The following is a 22,168-nucleotide window of genomic DNA, read 5'->3' as shown; positions in this document are numbered from 1 at the left end:
TCAGTTCTGCCATTGTAGCACAGAGAGCAGCCGTATATGATATGTAAATGAAGGGGCATGGCTGAGTTCCAGTAAAGTTTTATGCACAAAAACAAGCAGTGAGGATTTAGCCCAAGGGCTGTAGTTTGCTGATCCATGCTGTAAGCCACAGGAGTCGTAGGATATTGTTTAGTCAAGAAGGGAAGTGAAACTGGATGTGGTGGCTCGTGCCTGTAATTTCAGCACTTTAGGAGGCTGAGGCAGGAGGATTGCTTGAGGTCAGCCATTTGAGACCAGCCTGGGCAATACAGCAAGACCCCATCACTATAAAAAATTTAAAAACTAGCTGAGCGTGGTGGCGTGTGCCTATAGTTTCAGCTACTTGGAAGGCTGAGGATCGCTTGAGCCCAAGTTCAAGGCTCCAGTGAGCTGTGATCATGCCACTGCATTCCAGTCTGGGTGGGAGCGTGAGACCCTATCTCAAAGGGGGATAAAGAAAGAAAAGAGATGACTGTTCAGAATGAGCTATGGTGACGACTGAAAAGGTGGATTCAGAATGTTTGAGATGTTCTGTGAAATAAATACTGGTTATTATGTTTCTCTGTTATTCCAGTCACTGGTTGTATCCAGCTATATTATCCAGAGCATTAGGAAAAATATTCTTCCTGGCTTTTAAGTTATTCTGTTTGGAATTTTAAATTGTTCTCACTCATGGCAGAAAAGTAGTATTCCTGGCTCTTCAAATTCCTTAGAAAACAATGAATTTTTGTTTGGACTGGGACAAAACCAGAAGATGAGCATTTATTTCCCTATTTAACTCTGTGGACAGAAAGAGGCTTTTTGGCAACTTCCACATTGTCAGACAGCCTGCTAAGAATTGATTCCGTTTTCTTAGAAGTCTGCTGTCCTATGGGAGATCCAAGTGGCACAGTAAATTTGAGTGCTGAGAATTTCAAGGTACATCAACTATACTCATTATAAAAACTGCATTTTAACGTAGCTCAGGGCTTTGTAATGCCTGTGCTGCTTTTCTCAATTTCTAATTTTTTAATGATGTCCCTTCCGGCAGATCAGCAGTCAGCAGCCTTTGCTTCAATTTGCAATCCTGGGACCTTAAAGTCAAAGCTGCAGCAGACAAGACTTACTTTTGAAGCTCTCAATTTAATTGACCAGCCCTTTTAAGTTTTCAGATGTCACATCATGAAAACTATTATGCTTTCTGACTTTTTATCTTCTATGCGTTTTATTAAATTTCTGTTGCTAGGCGGAAATTCGTACGGATTTTAATATTCTCTACAGTATGATGAAAAAGCATGAAGAATTCCGGTGGATGAGACTACGGATCCGGCGAATGGCTGACGCATGGATCCAAGCAATCAAGTCCCTGGCAGAAAAGCAGAACCTTGAAAAGAGAAAGCGGAAGAAAGTGAGTTTCTTATTAATTCAGTGCAGTTAGATGCCAGTTTTCTTTTAAAATTTGATTTTGCTTGGAAACAAGACTAAGAGAAATGTCATATCTCAAATGATATTCCCTCAGGGTGAATCTGCTCAGTCTCTTGTACAGCTGTTTTTGGGTTGTCCTTTCCCCACTTACAATGCTCCCACTTAGCAGGGTCTGGCACAAGTTTCTTGGGTGAAGCCAAGCAGAATATCTGCCTGTAAGACTTTTCCTTTGAACCTGTCTTTGTCAGGGTATCAGGAAACTTTCCCCCATTTCCTTACCTGAATCCAACCTTTGAGAGCTTCCTCTTATGTCATCATGAAAATTTTGTATTTTTGTTGTTTTTCATCCCTGGCTTTTGGACAGCCAGTGAGTTTCATTGTTACTCTGTCTGGTTGGTGCTTCTGCTTATGCCCCTAGTAGAGAGAGAGAGAGAAATTTGATAAAATTTGAGCCAGTTTCTTTCTAGTTTATGAGGAGAGACTTGGAAAACCTCTCGAATACTCCTGGGCTTAGAAGACTTTATGCCCTGTTAGCTATAGATTTGGTGGTCTGGCTTTAGATTAACTGTTTTGATTTCAGAACTGAGCAAAGTCAATATTTTGCTCCCACATCTAAAAAACTTAAAAATGAGTTTGGTATTTCTAATGCAACTAATTTGATATGTTTGAAAAAGAAAATAAAGATATATTTGCAGGATCCCAAGTCACAGTTTGATAGGTCAGTTTTGCCTACATCTCTTGAATTTGTGAGACAGCAGGACTAAACATTCTGTCACCAAATGGTTGTGTATGGAAGAGCATGTGTTCAGATGTGCAGGTGGGCTGTAAAAAGAAATAAAGAATTTTTCTGTATACTCCTGTGGAGTAACCTCGAGGATATATTGTTAGGTGAAGAAAAGTAGAAAATAGTTTACATTATTTTTAAGAGAGAGGGGGAATTTGTATCTATGTATACCTAAAGATAAATACAGATACATATATTTGCTTCTTGCTCTTAGTTTGAAAACATGTTTTTCTTATTTTGATAAACTAAAATTAAAAATAAAGGAGATGGTGATGATGGTTGCACAATAATGTGAATGTGCTTCATGCTACTGAACCGTATGCATTAAAATGGTAAATTTTATGTTAGGTGAATTTTACTACAATAAGGAAAAAAATGGTCCAATTATTAAGGGGAGTTGGGATTAGCATGGAGGCAACAGAGACTACCATAGAAACTAGACTTCTGAATATATCTGACTTTGTAGATTTGACACTGGAATCATTTTATGTAAGTGTTAAACGAAATGTTATTACCAAAAACTAAAAATTAGAAGGAATATAAAACAAATGAACTGACTATATATCCATCCGGTTTTGATGGAAGCACCCAGAAAAAGACTATTCTTAGTGACTTTAGAACACAGTAAACTGTACACTTCTGATGGGATATCACAAAGGATAAAAAACTGTAAAAACGTCTTAAAACCATTTTTATTAATCATGTAATATGTGGTAGCATTGATGTTCTCATTCTGAATCCATTGTGAACATTGGAGTAAAGCAGATGAGTAATTATGTTAGTGTCTTTGAGAAGTGGGATTTGCAGTGTGGAAGAGAAGAATTAATGGATGGTAGGATTGGTGATGTTATGTAAAAACACTGTAACCCTGAGTTTGAATCACAAGCACCAGTCTAAACTCATGATTTGTTTTATCTTTGAGGAAAAACAAATTTCCTAGCTAGGGCCACTATCAGGCCTATAAATAGTAATAAAATTGAGTCCCTTAAGCCCCACACTTTAGTCTCTAAATGCTATTTCTACTAAGTGGTATAAGAGGTTCTTGGAAAAATGGCTTATTAAGGTCCAAGACAGAAGTTGTACCTGTTGAGCCTAGAACAGTCTTGTCAGGCACATCTGTCTACCCATGTGCGGAGCAGCTATCAAAGAAGACTAGGATCATGTCAAAAGAACTTAGGAGCCAGCTTGGATAGCCTACCACAGGCCTAGGTGGGACAATTGGATAGTCAGTGAGAAGAATATCCACAATATTTTGAAGCATATCAAATATGCTTTGATGTCATAATGATTTTTTTAATTAAAAGTCCTCATAGATCATCATTAGAGTAGGCTAAAGAACAAGTTTATTATTCTGAAAAACTGGCAAATGAAGAGAAAGAATCAAGTATTTATCAGGCTCCTTCTATACAAACCTTAGTTACCTCAGGGTGACCAAATAGTTGATGAAGGGTAGTTTCTCTTTATAGAGAGGTATTATTCTAGCTAATAAACAAAGAAGGAATGATAAAATGTCATCACTTTGCAGTCCCTAATGGATTAATGGATCTAGCTAGTGACCATCCAGGACTGCTAACATCCCAAGACAGAGACACCTGTACATTGTTTCCTATGAGGCTAAGAGACATGAGGCAATTATTACGTATGCTCTCTGACTCTTGAATCACGCAGGTGCACTTAGAAAAAATAAAGGGCAGTTGAAGAAGTATGAATATTAACTGGATATCAGATGATGTTAAGGATTACTAGGTTTTTTAGGGATCATAGTGATGTTCAAGTTATATTTTTCAAGTGAAGGTTTGTTCCTTTTAGACATACATACCGAAATATTTACAGATGAAAGGATATGTCTAGAATTTGCTTTGAGATAATCTAGAGGGGTTGGGAGAAAATGGGGGTATAGATTAAATATGCATTAATAATTGTTGAAGCTACACAGTAATTACTTTAGCATTGACTGTATTGTCATGTTTGCCTTTCTACATATTTGAAATTTTCCATGGTAAGAGGTTAGAAGTATTTTAGCTGTAGATAAAAGACCAATAGTGTTAGAAAATACTGTCCTGTCTTACCTTCCTTCAATCCCGATTTTACAAATACACTGTGCTTTTAAAAGGTGGAATTATCTGTCCATACCTTGTACTCGTAGCCATACCAAGGGCTGCAGTGATTTTATTTCTCTAAAACCACAATGAAAAATAATTTGCTTCCTTTGTACCTTCTAGAAAAACAGCATTCCCCACACTGAGATTTTGTTAGGATGTAAAGATGATTTTGGGATTGGTTGATGACTTCTTGGTGCATTACTGTGCATTTTGTATGTGGTTCAGTGTGAATCAGTATTTGCCTCTTTGTTTTCCAGGTCCTTGTTCACCTGGGACTCCTGACCAAGGAATCTGGATTTAAGATTGCAGAGACAGCTTTCAGTGGTGGCCCTCTTGGTGAATTAGTTCAGTGGAGTGATTTAATTACATCTCTGTACTTACTGGGCCATGACATTAGGATTTCAGCTTCACTGGCTGAGCTCAAGGAGTAAGGAGATTACTTTTCAATTTTAAAATCAGGATACAAAAAAGAAATTGTAAACTCTTAAAAGTATTACCTCTATTAGTGTATAATTTTTTGTCAAGGAAAATGAAAGTGATAATTCACTAAACAGGAGATAAGAAGATTATTTTCGGGAGCTAAATACGTACACTGTGAAAAGGATAATATGTTTTCAATGTCGCTGAAGGCTCCAGAGGCTTCATAAATGAATGCCAGAAAATTCAAACTAAGGAGCTTATTCTTTGCTATTACAGGTGCTTCCAGCATCTGTAGCACAAAACATTATTGACTTTCCTAATTCCCTGTCTCTTGCTGAAATTCATACCACTGCCTACTCAACATCAATCTTGCTAAATCTTAAAACAGGGCAGGTTCCTATTTGTAATTTAATTTGGATAGAATAAATTTCCGGAAAGCCCTGAGCCGATCCTTTTTCAATTAGCCAACTTTCAGCTGAGTCTGTTAAGTCTACTTGAGTTTTTTATTTCACTGAAATTTGCTTCTGGCTCTAGCCCTCCTGTAATCCCTTCTATATTGGCATAGCTGGCTGAGCAGGGACGCTTCCATCCCCTGCAGTCACTTAGGATTACTGCCCATGGAGACTTCCCACCCAACAGTCAAGTTGCCATGTTGCTGTATGTCATATATTTCCAGAAGGAATACCTTGAATGAACATTCTAGAGCTCATTGAGATGAGAGAGATGTTAAAACAATATATGGTGGCTCCCAGCACTTTGGGAGGCCAAGGTAGGTAGATCACTTGAGGCCAGGAGTTCAAGACCAACCTGGCCAACATAGTGAAATCCTGTCTCTACTAAAAATACAAGAATTAACCGGGTGTGGTGGCCCATGCCTGTAGTCCCATCTACTCAAGAGGCAGAGGCTGCAGTGAGCTGAGATCATGCCACTGCACGCTCCAGCCTGGGTGACAGAGCAAGTCTCTGTCTCCAAAAAAAAAAAAAATGGATACACAACCTACAAAGTGGCTGCATTTATACAGTTAGCAGTCACTCGTCTGGTGTCTTCTGTAGGCTAGTTTTGGTGTGGGACATACAGAGATGACCAACTTGTGGTCAAGGACCTTGCTGCCAATCTTTTGATAATTACAACTAATATATTAAAAAATAATTACACTAATTCCAGTGCTAATTGAGGTGTATGTGGATGCTAGAATGTAAGCACTGGGATTGCAGAAAACTGAGTATTGTTTGTCACTGTGTAGTGGGCACCTAGATAGTGCCTAGCAAGTAATGAGTACCCACATAACTATTTATAGAATGAATGAGTGAAGGAATAAATAGGTGAGTGAATGAGTGGGTAGGTAAATGGAGTGCTGTGGTAGTACCAGGCACAAGTATCGCCTGGGGAGGTCAGGAAAGGCATGTTAGGAATTTATCAGTCAGAGACTGAATTTTGATGGTCAAGGGAAAATTTGTTCAGTATGTCCTCACTTAACATCATTGATAGGTTCTTGGAAACTAGGACTATAAATGAAATTATGTAAAATGAAACCAATTTTTTTCATCAACATTATAACCATTGATTTGAAGGAAATGACTTTATTGGAGGGCCTGCTATCTGTTGTTTTGTTTAAAGTCCCAGTTTTCAGGAACCTATTGATGATGTTAAGTGAAGACTTAACTCTAGTAGTCTTTATGCACACTGGGGTCAGGGCTAGATGTGTTTTATTTGAGAAGATAATTGTGGAAGCAGCATAGAGCAGTGGTCTTTAAATATATCTGTACTTTAGAACCACCTGGAGATCTTTGTATTTATTGCTTAACTTTGGAGGATCTTTTAAAAATCCCACAGACCATGCCATGGGCGAATTAAATCACAACCCTTGCTGGTAGGACACAGCCATAAGTATTTTGTGATGTCTCCAGGTAATTTCATTATACAGACAAGTCTGGGAAACACTGAACATGGGGTGGACCAGAGATGAGCAAACTATAGCTCAGCAGGCCAAATCAGCCCTCTGTCTTTTTTTGTAAATACAATTTCATGGGAACACAGCCATGCCTATTGGTTACGTATCATAGATAGCTGTCTTCATTCCACAACGGGAGAATGGGCCGGTTATGACTGAGAATGTATGGCCTGCAGAGATGAAGATAATCACTGTCTGGCCCTTAACAGGAAGGGTTTTCTGACTCTTGGGAAAAAACTGGTTCACAGAACCTAGTTCTTTCATAAACAGGGGAGAGGAAGGAGGGTGGCTGATGTGGTGGTAGTACAGAGCTGTCAAGCAGAGTCGTGTTTGTGACTCTTGTCCTTTGAAGTAGGATATCCATAATTTGGTGAAGCATTATTGTGGGGGTGTGGGCAGGGATAAGCAACAGTGGTGACTGATTAGTGAGTGGATGGCAGTAGGGTTATCAGTTACTCGTTCCTACACATGAAGTTGGCCTACCAGTCAAGTACATCGTCACGCTCTGAGCGCAAGTATGGTTTTGTGTGGATGGATGCATGGGTGGAGGAAAGGGTGATAAAAAAAAAAAAAAAAACTATAAACCATAGTGCCAGTTCTGTAATACGGTCAAGCGAGGAGGAAAAATTTGACATAGGGAAAAAGTTAAGGAACAGAATGAGACAGGTAGAAAGAAGTTAATACTATAGAGGCCAGATATTGAAGACATTTAGAAAAAGGGGAGGGGGAGGTTAGTAAGGGTGCTAAGAGGTAAGAACAGGCTCTGGGGGAGAAAACTAAGTTATTCAGTATCTAGTATTTGTTAGGTACTTTCTTTTCAATATCTCATTGTGAAGAACCCCTGAGAGAGCCTTGTTTTCTGGAAGATGAGCAAAGAGGTTGAGAGAGGTTAGATAACTTGGTTAAGGTCTCACAGCTACTACATAGTGGTGATGGAGTCAGACCCATATCTTCCTTGATTTCAAAGACTGTGTTTATATGCCACCATTTGCTTTTGCAAGAGTCAGAATCAGGGTACTGGCTTGGCCTTAATGGATGGAAACAATTTATATAGGTAGCAGATTTGAAAGGGCCATGCTGTCATCTCTAATAAGGATTTTTGGGGTGGCATTTGCCCATTAAAGTTGCCAAGTTTATTACCTTTTAAGTAAATGATTTTTCTCTTTTTTCTCCCCTCTCATTTGCCGTTTCTCTAGAATCATGAAGAAGGTTGTAGGAAACCGATCTGGCTGCCCAACTGTAGGAGACAGAATTGTTGAGCTCATTTATATTGATATTGTAGGACTTGCTCAATTCAAGAAAACTCTTGGACCATCCTGGGTTCATTACCAGTAAGTGCTGCATGGTGTTCTGACTTAAGGGTTTTTTTCCCCCTCCTTAACAAAGGTTGCATGGTTGTGGGTAGAAAAAGCTTATCAAATAGTATCTTTTCAGCTGTATGGAGTGTTGCTCATTCATAATTGAAATTCAGATTCTCAGTGACTTTGTACTTTCTATGGTTATTCATTATTTTCATTAGTTTCTTAGAAAACAAGTGTCAACCTCCTTTCTATCTTGACTAATATTAATACTTAGCCTTCCTCTCAGTATGCGTATGCCAGTGTCATCTATTTAATCAAATAACAATTTTGATAAAATAGGTACAGTGTCATTTCTCGTGTTCCATAGGTTTTAGATCATGATTCGCTTTTCTTTTCTTTTCTTTTTTTTTTTTTTTGAGACGGAGTCTGGCTCTGTCCCCCAGGCTGGAGTGCAGTGGCGCCATCTGGGCTCACTGCAAGCTCCGCTTCCCGGGTTCACGCCATTCTCCTGCCTCAGCCTCCCACGTAGCTGGGACTACAGGCGTCCGCCACCACGCCCGGCTAAAATTTTTGTATTTTTAGTAGAGACGGGGTTTCACCATGTTGGCCAGGGTGGTCTCGAACTCCTGACCTCATGATCCGCCCACCTCGGCCTCCCAAAATGCTAGGATTACAGGCTTGAGCCACCGCATCCGGCCCATGATTCGCTTTTCTTACCCTTTACCTCATCAGTATTTTGTCATTCCTGGAAGGGAAATCTAGGAATACGTTATCTGAATGCTGGGGTCTTGCACTTTTTAAGATAAGCCCGTTAAGGTTAGTATGACTGTGGTACATGTGTACTCTGTGCAGTCTTTATTATTTAGTAGAGTAGCTCAGTGTTTGCCCGAGTGTGGGTTTGGGACCACGATTTAGTATTTGAAAGGCTTTTACCTGGCATACAAACATGGCACTAAATCACAATGAATTATATAACGAAATTTATTAATTTTTCAATTTTCTTTCAGCCTTTTTGAGAAAAGGTATAGTTTGATGCTACTGTATCTCCGACACTACTTTTAACACATGCATTTTTCACAATGTGAGAATAGCTGTGAGTCTCAGCATTCAGTAGGCAAAAGTGTCTATTCTGAATTGTAAAATACTTCCTAAAGGTTATATACTTTTTGTTGTTGTTATCTTGCATTTATGGCAGTCAATACTGGGTTTTATTTATGGTCTGTAAAAGTTTCCTTTAAAAAATCAGTTTTAGAAGGTGAATAAACTTAAATATATTTAACAATGTAAATGGCACATAAATATAAAAAAAGCAAAACTAAAAACTTGCTGTGGGCCAAGATAGTGCTCTACCTTTTGCATTAGGTGTTTTTCTGGTTTTTGGCTTGTTTCTTGAAATCTTGACCAAGGTAGAGCTGTTACTTTCCACCATTTTGTAAACGGCAGACAGCTGATAAATGTGCAAAGGAATCTACACAGTACAGGCTTCCCTCGACTCACATATCCTCGCAATTAAGAAGAGTTCTTTGGATGGAAAAATGTTCTCAGCGGTAGTGTTTAGGTGAATTAAAAAAGGATGATTTTGTTATTAAAATGGTCACCGTTGATTGATATTTGATTCTTGTTGGATGAAAAGGCACCATCTCAGAGGGGGTTTTATGGATGAGTGTAATGTTTATCTGCCTTTCTTTAATAAATCATCTATGTTAGTGATACTATCTGGCAGGAGGTCTGTTACTGCTTTAGCTCTGCAGTCTTTGTGGTGTGATGAAGCAAAGATTCCATTAAGAGCCTACTCAGATCCTCTTGGAAGTTTCTGGCTGATTTCTTTCCCTTTTAAAAATTAGAAATTGTCAGGGAAAATTTAAAATTTTCCCTTTTAAAAATCAGAAATTTAATGGAATGTATTCCATTAAATATATTGTTATCTGATCTTTCAGTTAGGAGCAAACCCTTGAGGCCAGTTGGTCTTGGAAAAATAATTGTAAATTTTGTCCTATTTACGTAGGGATCTAGGAAATTCAATTAAACATAAATTAAATGCCTACACACAACTAGTATTCTGCTAGGTACTGCAAAACTCATATGCGTTTTACTTTCTACAAGGCCTTTGTTAAAGGACATACAAGAAAGTAAACTGCAAGTAGTCCAAGATAGGCCATGTTTTATGTCAAACACCAGATTAGAAATTATGGCATGGCAAGGAGCTGCTGAACATCCATTTCATAGTAGTGTGGCTAAGAGCACAGAGAAGGTTCCGGGAGTTATTTGGCATGGCTGCTGCGATCCCTGTTACAGGAAGGCGAGGTGCCTTGGGCATCAAAACAAATATCTTTTTAAGTCATTAGTCTGCCTATGATGCTCCAGACACAGAGACATTAGAGGGAAGACATAAATATTAGCAACACATTATAAAAATAGTTGCAAAACAGACAGATGCAGGATGTGATTGAAGAAGGAAAACTATAATGTCAAACCTTCCATGTCATAGACCAAGTCCAGTGTCCTGTCTGTGCTTTATAAATTAAACCTAGGTAAGCTAGAAAAGCAATTCCCAAGCCAAAGCCTCAAGGAAAAGGATGTCGAATTACAAATTTCTGAGAGACATCCGATCATTCCATTCCTCTTTCAGGAAGAGCCCAGTGCCGCATAGCTTACATCTAGGCACTGTGCAAAGTCGGGGCTTTCAGGAGTTAGGCCCTTGGCAGACAACTTTACTCATCAGTATTTGTTTTAATTGCCCAAATCAAAAATAACAGTAATAAAACTTCAAGTTAAAAATATGGTCATCAGCCAAAGCTAGAGAAGAGTGTATCATTAGCATTTTATATTCATGAGTTCCACATCCACAGATTGAACCGCAGACCAAAAATATCTGAAGGAAAAAGATAGTAATACAATAATAAAAATACAAATATGATATTAGGCATTATAAGTAATCCAGAGATGATTTAAATATGAGAGGATGTGCATAGGTTATATGAAAGTGCTATACCACTTTATATAAGGGACTTGAGTATCCTTGGATTTTGGTGTCCACAGGGGTCCTGGAACCAATCCACCAGATACCAAAGATAGCTGTAGACTGTTAGAGTCAATTGCCAATATATGGAAGAAGGTGAGCCTTCAAACCAAGGCTCCACATGACCAGAGTGGCCCATTTCTCCCTGCTTCGCCTGCACAGAGTGCTGTAATCTTTGACTCACAAAGTAGTGCTGGCGAATCCCAGCTCTGTTTCTCTGGTAGGAGTGGAGCATTCCCCAGCCCCACAAATCAGCGTGGGTCCTGTCCTCTCCTCTCCCTTTTTGCAGTGACCTGTAGAGATGCCACCATTAACACTGCCAGCTTTTGCAGAAGAATATACTACTGGCTGAAACCAGTTCCTTGTACATCTTTTTTTTAAATGGAAAAATATAAGTTAAGAAATGGGTATGTTTTATTAAGAAGTGGAAAGGGATGCCCTGAGCTATTCAGAGAGCAAAGAAAACAGACACTGATCAGTTCCTTGGGTCCCTAGCTTTCTTTTTTCAGGACTGTGGGCTTTATTTCTGCCCACCTATTGGCCACCAGGCCAATGACATATCTTTGATACTGTGAAAACTGCTGCTATGATAAGAGCATATTCCGTGAGAGCCACACAAGAATCTCAGACAGGGAAATTCCTCCTGTGGTTAGCTTGTATTTGACTTGTGGTGGTGGCCTGCCTGCCTTTCTTTTCTTCACTTCCTGGCCCTGACAAATGGTAGTGATCTCTAATGAGAAAACTAGCACACAGAATGAAAATGTATAAGTATACTTCCTAAAAAGTCCATTCTCATGTTTGGATTTTCCCCTGAATCATACATTGAAGTGAAAATAAAAGGTGAAAGAATGCTTTTCTGATAGTAGGAAAAAACTGAGCCAGATTTTTAAAAGTCATTGCCATCATCTGATTCTAAAATGTGGGTTTCAGTCTTTACTTTTATGCTTCTTAGTCTTCTAAAAGTTATTCAGAAGTTATTATTGATACATAATAGAAAATAGAGCTGCTTTTATTGGCCATCCTCAAGTTTAATTTACATCAAATATTTTGAAAGTCACTGATGAAATATTACCAAAATCAATAAATTTTGTTTTGGGATTGATTCCTTTCTTCCAACTGGTTATTCTTCGTGCACTCTAGAGCAGTGGTCAGAAAACTTTGTAAGCCAGCTAGCAAACATTGTAAGCTTTTTGAGCCATATATGCATCGCTGCAGCTGCTTAGCTGTGCTGTTACAGGATGAAAGCAGCCATAGACAATAGGCCAACAACAGGGTGCAGCCACGTTCAAATACAATTTTTATTTTTGAACATGGAAATTGGAATTTTATATAATTTGTACATGTCACAAAATATTTTTTAAAAACCATTTAAGAATGTAAAGATTATTCTAAGCTCACAGACCATAAAAAATAGGTGGTAAACCAGATTTGGCCCTGTTTTATGGCTTTGGTGGAATAGTAAACAAAACATTTTCACTTGTATTTCTTCAAGTTCTAGGAGAAAGCAAATAAAGTTCTATTACTATTAGATATATTAAAAAATACCATTGCCTACTGAATGAGATTCTAAGCTTAATGTAAAGTCGAATACTCCAATTGATGAAAACGTTGAATGATTGCTCCTAGAGATAACACGTGTCATGTGCTTTAAGCAGAATAAGACCTCTATAGATGGTAGCTCTGTTTCTTCGGCATCAGTTGATTAGACACCTACTATGTGCTCAGCTCTGGCTAGGTGCTGAGGGTACAGCATTGAACATGGCAGTCCCCAGTTCAAGCTTTCATAGAACTTTTTATTTTGCTGGTAGTTGAATGATCCTCTGTAGTTAGTTACCTGATCTGAAGCAAATCATATCTGCTGTGTGATGTCTCAGACTCTAAAGTGACACAAGTAGATGTTTGGTACACAAGCTATTCTAAAACATCATAATTCTTGTCTGGTCCTGCTTCTATTTAAAAAGATTTACCTATTTTTAGTAGTCTTGAAGGAAGGGTTAGAGCTTTTATCTTTTCAACTTTGGGGACAAGTATGTAGTGTTAAACACATTGCTTTTTTCTTTCAGGTGCATGCTCCGAGTCCTTGATTCATTTGGTACTGAACCCGAATTCAATCATGCAAATTATGCCCAATCGAAAGGCCACAAGACCCCTTGGGGAAAATGGAATCTGAACCCTCAGCAATTTTATACCATGTTCCGTGAGTATTCCTGTTTCATGTATGCTTTCCAGAATGCCACCAAAGATAGATGGGAAAATTAGCCGCCATCTATTTTGTGTTTTGATTCTCAGGACCATTAGCTGTAGAAGTGTGTGCCGTTGAACCTTTTCCTTGGGAATTGCTAAATTTGTTTTTTTGGTTTTTTTGTTTGTTTTTTAGTTGAAATCGAAAGGCCACATGAACATTTTTTGAAAAACCTTGAAAATGTTTTGGAGAAAAAATGTTCAATACAAAGTATCATTAGAAACTATTTGGGAAAGGACTTTGCAGTGACTTTAGATTGGCAGGCATTAAACGCATTTTATGCCACATGGATGCTATTTAGGGTACACTTTGTCACTAATGAGGGGTGAAGTCTTTCATGTAGATCTATTTTCCACATAATTAAACCTTAATTATTTAAGCATCAAACTTTTTAAAGAAAAAAATAGCTTTTTAAAAATGGAACTGTTTTAAACTCAGTTTTGTATTTTACTGATTTTTTTCAATCCTAGGCTCAGAATGAAATTTTACCTTCTCTTGCTGACTTGGTGTCATTGTTTTCAGCAGCAGTGATTATTTCATGAGCCGATATAGTAAGAACAGCACACTAAATGATGATGAATTAACTGACCACAGATTCTAGGCTCTTAGACATTTTCTGTTTTTATAGGGTTATTTTCCCACTTTTACCATTTCTTCCTGCTGCTTTCTGTTTACCTGGCACTAGCCTCATTTCTAATTAGCTGAGGACTGTGAACTCAAAAAACCACATTTGATAGTGTTTGTGCCAAAAATGAATTTATTTTATAAGTCAATAGTCCTTAGTAATGAGATGAAGTCCTATTCCAGATGTGAAAGGCCAAATGAGATAATTTGGTTGATGAGAGAATTCCTATTTTCTAAAATTATCAGGATAATTTTAATCCAGAGGTTTCCACTTTATAACTTCTGAGATGAATCTGTTTGCTTTGTGGAAGTAAGACCCAAAAGACCCCTTCCTGATCTTCTTCCCATGTGGTTGCCCCTCCCCCTTGTACACAGCTTCCTGAAGGTGAGCCCTGTCTCACACTCACTAAATGTAACAGCACATGCATTGGACTAATCTTTGGGTGTTAGGCATGAAAAGGGAGAATTAAGAAGGGAGAATAAAGAATGGAGAGTAATTTTAAAAATCAACTCTTCCTTAAGTGTTCTATTAAGCTCAGATATGTGAGAGTGTTTTGTATGCTTCATAAACATTATTGTTCATGGAGCTGTATCATCCTGCTGTTACACACCGTCCCTGGGGCACAGTTGATTTTTGGCACATTAGATAACAGATGGCTTTCAGTGTGGTGAAGATGCTCAGAGTTTGCCTCTGGTGTGACTTTGCCGTGTAACTTTGAGGGATGGGATAAGGTGGCACAGAATAGCCTAAGAAGTGACCTCTGTGTTTAAACCAAGTGAAATAAAACATTAACTGTGTTCAAAATGACTAAAACCGCTGGGTGATATGCAGGCGTGTGCCCTACAAGAAATGGAGTTTCCAGGGAGTAGAGAAGAGAGGTTTTTTTTTCCTGGGAAACATAAAGTTCTATTTTAGAATATTGGAATTCAGAGTCCTGCAAACCTATTTTGTTCTCCATGGATGGAGAATTTCAGCAGTACTGGTTGATTAAGTTGAAAGAAATTCACTGCTTAAAATGTAACTGAAGACAAAAACATGGATTAATTTCTGTTAACCTGGGAAGGGAATAAGTTTCCTAACCATGACTCAGAATTCAGCAGAAATCAGGGAAAATTGATATGCTTGACTATATTTTAAAAAAAGAGGAACGTGTATGGCAAAACAACAACCAGTAACATCATAAGCAAATCATATCACAGAGGGTTAAATTACTAACATAGACCCTTATGTATACATACATACATATAAAAATTGAGAAGAAAAAGTTCCATGTTCCAACAGAAAAATGGGAAAAGGCTATTAACAGTTTAGAGAAAAGAGAAATTTACTGCTCTGAACATATGGAAAGATGTTAACGTCACTCACAGTAAGAGAAATGCATTTGTAAACTGCACCAAGATACCATGTCTCACGTACAGATTGGCAGAAATGCAAAAGTTAAACAGCATAGCTATTCTGATGGTGCAGTGAGCAAAACCAGCCCTCTTCAACCCTAGTGGTTAGAATGCAGTATGGTACTACCCCAGTGGGGGTGGTGTTTGTCAGGATCTCGCAAAACCACCTCTGCATTTTCTTTCTTCAACTCAGCACCTCGTATATAGGAATCTATCCCAAAGATAATGAGCAAAATCAAGATGTGGCATGTGCTCAAGGACATTTAGTGCAGCACTATTTGTAATAGGAAGCAACAAGAAACAACCCAAGTAATCATCATAGGGGACTGAGTGAATAATATGTTCCATTAATAGAGTGAAGTACTATGTACCTATAAAAAGAAATGAGGAAGGCTTTCATTCTAGGAGGGGCATGTCTAGGATATTTTAAGTGATAAGAGCCAACGTGCAGGACAATGTAGAGCTACTCCCTTTTATATATGTCAGATATAGAGGAAGAGTGTTGTGTGGTCATGTTAGTATATATGAATGAACTTACATTTCCAAAAGAAACACTGAAAGGATAAATAAACTAATAAAAGTGATTGCCATTGGATAAAGTGATTCCCATTGGATAAAGGTATCCAGGGATGGGGCTAGAAGGCTGATGTCTCTTAATGTTCCTTATTTTGACTTTAGGACCATGTAAATGTTTTACCTAATTTAAAAAGAGAAATACTCCAAGGAATTCAAAGTAGGATCTCGAAGAAGTGTTTGCACATTCATGTTCACTGCAGTAGTATTCCTCATAGCCATGAGGTAGAAGTAACCCAAATGTCCATCCACACAAGTGGATAAAGAAAACGTAGTATACATATATATGGAATATTATTTAGCCTTAAAAAGGAAGGAAATCCTGTCATATGCTACAACATGGATGAACCTCAAGGATATTATGCTAAGCGAAATAAGCTAGTCACAAAAGGATGAATACCATATGATTCCACTTGTAAAGTATCTAAGGTAGTCAAAATCATGGAAGCAGAAAGCAGAAAGGTGGTTACCAAGTTGGGAGGAGGAATTAGTGTTTAATGGCTATGGGGTTTCAGTATTACAAGATGAAAAAGTTCTGAAGATCTCTTGCATACCAGTGTGAATATACTTAACACTTCTGAATACTTAAAAAAGGTTAAGATGGTAAATTTAGTGTTACTTTTTTTTTACCACAATAAAAATTCAAATAGAAAAGCATTCACTAAAAATTGAAAACAGATAGAGACAAACCTAGCTGTATGCGTGAGGTTGGTGTTAACCTCTCATACAGAGAAGATTATTACTTAAGTGGCTTTAAAAGACAATCTTTTGACTATACAGTTGTAGTGGAAATATTTATATTGTTACTTGAAACTGTTATAGGTATGTTGTAGGAACCACGATCTTTAGTATACAAAAAGAGAGGAGTACCTAAAGATTCTAGATTCTGGAATGATACACCAACCAAGAAAACTCCACAAAGTGTAGTGGGTCACCTTCACAAATTGCTAGGATACTACCTCATTACTGTAAAAAATAAAGTGAAAGAATTCAGCTTTGATCATGCCTTTCTAGCACAAATTGTATTTAAAGATAATCAAATAGTTGATTAGAGAAAGTCATTAATTATGGAGAAATCACAACTAATAAATGCAAAAGGAATGAATTAGAAAATGAGCGTTATAAAACTCCTGATGAGATAGTAGAGCAAAACAGTCATCATCAGTGGTCGCTAAATCATTCATCAAGTAACAGGCTGATGGAAAACTTTCTCGTGGATGAGGCTCACTTGAATGGAGGAAATACAGAAATGAATAGAGAAATAAAGCAGTTTGAGACCTTTATCCTATTGAGATGTGTCTGAGCTGGAAAATTTGCAACAACAACAAAAAAATAGCTCCTGCACGCTGTTTTCCAGAGCCTGCCCACAGTGAACTTGGACGCATGCTTGCAAGAGGGTCCCTTTCTTCCCATGTGACAAAGGCCTGGGGTCCAGTCCAGCTAGGTCCTTCCCATAGAGCCCTCCATTCCTTTACCTTTTGGGTCAATGTGGCTATTTTAGTGGTCTGAAGAGAAATACCATTCCTTTGAATATCAAAAGTTATATTTATTTCTTGTTAATTTTTCAAAAGTGAAACAAATTTACTAGTGCTTAATATATGAGCTGGATAGTAATCATTATATAATTTCTGTATAAATATGTACATATACTGAGGATGTACTCAGGTTCCTGTGTGCTTAGATTGTGTTCTACTGATGGAAGGCACAATGAAAAGTTTGGAGACTGCAGAAACAGAGTGCTATACTTGAGGAATCAAGTCTTCAGGACTAGCTGCCTTATCGTAAGATGTAGCAGTATTGTGGTTCACGTGCAGACAGAGAGCGTGGGGAAGGCCAGTCTAAAAGAACCCCGTGGGAAGATAAAGAAAAATACACCACTGGGATGCATCTTGAGGAGCAGTGAAATGTAATACGCTGGACCAGAATGTGTTTGCGTTCTTAAATATTCATGGTACACGTCTCATTTTAAGGCTCCTTCTGTTTCTCCTCTAACTCGTTTCCTAAGTTGGTGGGGTTTCTACAAGTTGAAAAACCTTGCATTTCTGTATTATTTTGCCCCCAGTCTCAGAAGTTCACTGGCGCCATCGTCGTCATGTGTTCTCTTTGCAGTCAGGCATTTTAGGTGGCGTCCACATAGACTATTCCTGACACCTTCGTAAGCAGCTTCTGGAGGGACTGGTGGCCAGACAATACTAAGGCCATTTGATTAGATCATTAAGTGATGATTTTTTTCCCCAGGAATCTGGTAAGTCTGGTTGTTCCTCCTTCTAGGCCCCCATTCCTGCTCGCTCCTCCTGTCCACATGCTAACATGACCTCTCAACTAAGGCACTAAGGCTTTCCAGCCACAAAAACCAGCTCTTGAAAGCTCAGCTTGGATTGGGCTGTTTCTCCTCAGAGAGTGCAGTGCCTTTCTTTTGTCCATGGGATCATTTTCAAACTCCACAGCAAAGTATTCAAGACCTTAGGCTCTCTGGCCTCAGCTCCTGATCATATTGCTCTCCAGTCTCACCCAACAGCCTGCTGGTCCCTAAGAAGCAAAATTTAATTTTTTCTTTAAAACTCTCCTTAAGTGACTTCCTCCAATTTTCCAATCAAATTTATAAAGAAATGTAATTACAAAATCAGGGAAGGACTTCCTCCTACTGAAAAAGACTCCCCTAACCCTGGTGTAACTTTTATCTTTTTCACAAGTATATTTTTACATACTTGTCACATACGTACTAAAATTTTGTATCTCCTTTTTTTCCACTTAATATATCATCTTTTTTTTTCCTTCAAGACTCTACTCAGATTTGAAAACCATTGTTTCCAAGACTCTTCTACACTCAAGTGGCTAGTTCCTAAGTCATAGTTATTTGGGGATGCTTTTGTTATTTCTTGTTGGGACTTAACTGATGCTTTTTTTATGGTTGCCAGGTACCTGGCTTGGCTTATATTTAGGTATTATTTAACTATGCATACGGCTTGTTTTAAATTCCTGAAGGAAATCTTTTATTTTTCACAGTCTCAAACAAGGTGCATTATATCTCAGTAAATAAATGCAAGAAGTGTGCCCTCACAGAAAAATAAGAGCAAAGACATTTGCCTTTCCCATTTAGAAGAGAAAGCTCTAAAATTGATGACTTGCACTGTAAATTTTCCAGTATTTGGATAGCTCTAATTATCTGCACCACACCCATATTTACAACTTCATATGGCTTGTATAAAAACATTGGCAGTGGTAAATCATCTTTATCTAATTGAGTTTTTTCCTCTCTTTCCCTAGAGTTGATGGCCGAAAGTAGCAGTAGCAGGCATTACAAGATACCCCATCCCTGGTTTCAGATCTCAGACCTTATTTTTATATCCTACAAAAATTTCAATAACCTTTGAAATCAGTTCTGCTTAACAGCCTCACTTTTCATATTACCATAGAGCATTTACTACATTGCCTGAGCAAACTATGTCCGTATAGTTTTATTTATTTTATTTTATTTATGTGTGTATGTGTTAGGTACCTGCAACATTTTGACTATCATTCACAATGTGAAGACACAGAAGACTTTGCCTTCTGGGTGCTCACGTTCTGTATAGTCAAGGCTGGAGAATATTCAGCATGTCTTGGTACTTGTGGAAATTTGGAGCAGAAAAGACAGGGAGCTATAATGAAGTGGAGAGAAGAGCAGATTGGGGATTCTGGAGGTGTTTAGAACTTTCCCATTTCACTTTCCACCTCTGTTGTTTTTTTTTTCTTTTTACCCCCTCCTCCTCTTTCCCAAATCCTTGTAAGGTGCTCCTTAGTAAAGGCTGCAGGGCTGACTAAGCCTAAGTATTTTCTTGTTCCTTATGAGCGTCAGTTTAGGAGTTAGATTGGAATCTTTATTTGGTTGTCAATTTTATCCTCTTGTTCATTGTGTGTCCCCTGACCATCTGTGGGATGTCTAAGCCTCTGTTCTCCAGAAGCTTACTTTCAGTGGAGTCAGGAGGTACGCAAAAATAAGACTTTCTCATACTTCCACTTTAGAAATTACAGGCCCAGGTGAATGGAGCAGCGAAAATTTGAATGCAGAGGTAAGGAACATCCTAGTTGTGGCAACTAGAGGCACGTTTTCCCAGGGTCCTCAAGACCCTGTCGCTTACTACGCGGCTTTTTGCTCATTTCTTTCTACTTCCTTGCTGTTTATTGAGTAGAATAGGCACACTCCCCCTCAGGACCTTTGCATTGGTTGTCCCATCTCCTGGAACATTCTTCTTTTAGACTTCCCCATCTCCTCCTTCAGTTTTTTAATTCAAATGTCATTTCAGTGAGACTGACTGTGACCTCCTCTTTTAAAATGCAACTCCTTCCTTCCCCAACTTTCTACTCCCCTTCCTTGCTTTATTTTCCTCCATAACTGTATTGCTACCCAATATTTATGTTTCACTTACTTTTATTTTCTTTTTCCTCCCCTGGAATCTGAGATATATAATGGCAGGAATTTTAGCTGCTTTGTTTATTGCTGGAACTCTAACATCCTGAAGAGTGGCTGTCACATAGGTAGGCATTCAGAAAGTCTTTTATTGATGGAATTAAACTAGAATGAGCAATATTGCCTATTCTGTTTTTAATCCATGCAACAATGTAGGGAAGGAGACTGTTGTACGAATTTAAGATTGTAGAAACTTCTTTAGGCCAGTGGCCTCATCTTACTTTCTTGTGTCTTTCCAGGGAACTTACTCACATTTTTGGGCTTTCAAGTGGCATTCAGACCATAATGATTGTCAGTATCATTGACATTCCAACCCTGAATTTCTGCCAGGATTTGGGGCTCACAGCCATTTTTATTTGCATGATCAAATTGAATGATGGCTTGTGGATCAAAAATTTTGCCTGACAAAACAGGAATTTTAGAACCAAATCGATTCCCATTCATGCAAATAATAAGCCTGTTGGCTGTAGCTAAGGATCAGTTAACTTCCATGTACAATTTTATTTTTAGGGCATGATAACCAGAAGAGCTATTTGTGATTGAAACTGCCATTTTGGCCTTTAACTTGAATCAGGAGGGCTCTTGCCTTTAAGTTCTGTGCAGACCAGTGAGGGTTAGGATCAGCCTCGTGGTTCCTTCAGTCTGAGTCTCAGCTTTCAGGAGTGTTACTCTTCCAAGGAGTCCATTCCCTCCTAAATTGCTTTTTGACACTTGAAAATTTTACCCTGAAGTGCCTTTTGTCAACAATTTAGGCACTCATCTTCTCAGCTCAACTTATATTACAGTTTCCCTAGCCTGCATCCCAGCCTTCTCTCTTGAAGAAACTACTATCACCACCATTTGGAAAAAAAAGAAAAAAAAAATCAGTTTTTGTAAAATTTGAAGCATAGCGTTACCATGTATAGTTTTTTTAATCCAGATTTCTTGTGTGACATAACTATTTTTCAATGAATTTTTTTCTACCGTCGATTTTATCAGGATCAGCAAAGACGGCATGAATATGATGACAATCAGTATTCTTCTTCAGTATTTTAAATGATGTTTTCAGCCATACAAAAAAAATAGAAGAAATGTTACTAGAAACCCACAAATCTAGATTCTATAATTAACCATTTACTGTATCAATCCATATGCCAGTCCTCTCTCTCTCCATCAATCCACCTTTTTTTTTTTTTTTTGGATGCATAAAAGAACTCTCTGATGCTTCAGCTTCACATCATTAACTATAATTCAATATTTTGAGGGGAAAAATGATCCACAAACTTAGAAAAAAGGTCCAGTAATAGTGGTTATTTCTAGGTGATGAAAATGTAACTTATTTTTCCTCATATCTTTATTATCTGAAAAAAGTTTTAATCTGAGGATATATTTCCGTTATAATCAGGAAAACCAATAAATCCATTTGTATTTAGGAAAAAGAAAAGCTTGTTTATTGCAGAAGTCTTAGCAAAAAGTGAGAAGGCCTGGACTGACAAATATGAAAAGGAAAGGATGAGTTGATGGGTTTTTGAGAAACTAATATCCCTGGGACCAGACCGACTGTGAGGGCTAGGGAATGGGCCCAGGCTGGTGCTGGGGTTTCTTCTCTTGGTGACCAGGGGATGTGAAGATACATTACATTCTTAGAGATGTTTGGGACTTACTGATAGAAAAAACAGACCTCAGAGATTTATGCAATTGAAAGAAAGGTCAACTCGACTTAGTATGCATTTTGAATTACAGTTTAAAAGATGATATTATGGCTGCTTGATAGATATAGCGTATGCTTCATTTATTAAGTAGTTGGTAAGCTCCTTGAAGGCAGAAACTCATCTTTATATTGTAGTTTGTCAATACTTATCGTATAAGCTGGTTTGTAGAAATGCTCCAAAACATTTGTCGTTG

The 22,168-nt window shown here is 38.1% G+C and overlaps 1 protein-coding gene across 8 annotated transcripts in view; it reads left to right on the top strand.

Moving 5' to 3' along the window:
- MGAT5 (alpha-1,6-mannosylglycoprotein 6-beta-N-acetylglucosaminyltransferase) overlaps positions 1-22,168 on the top strand; it is a 329,280-nt gene that overhangs the window by 215,221 nt on the left and 91,891 nt on the right. For all 8 annotated transcript variants that reach the window (XM_058434333.1, XM_058434331.1, XM_032145644.2 and 5 more), the window contains 4 exons: positions 1,244-1,405; positions 4,566-4,735; positions 7,877-8,011; positions 13,064-13,197. In XM_058434333.1, the coding sequence (XP_058290316.1) occupies positions 1,244-1,405; positions 4,566-4,735; positions 7,877-8,011; positions 13,064-13,197 (601 nt within the window). The remainder of the gene's footprint in view (positions 1-1,243; positions 1,406-4,565; positions 4,736-7,876; positions 8,012-13,063; positions 13,198-22,168) is intronic.

The sequence above is a fragment of the Hylobates moloch genome, unplaced genomic scaffold, assembly GCF_009828535.3.
Source record: "Hylobates moloch isolate HMO894 unplaced genomic scaffold, HMol_V3 SCAFFOLD_24, whole genome shotgun sequence".
In the NCBI taxonomy this organism is placed as follows: domain Eukaryota; kingdom Metazoa; phylum Chordata; class Mammalia; order Primates; family Hylobatidae; genus Hylobates; species Hylobates moloch.
This window is presented reverse-complemented; position numbering and strand designations above follow the sequence as displayed.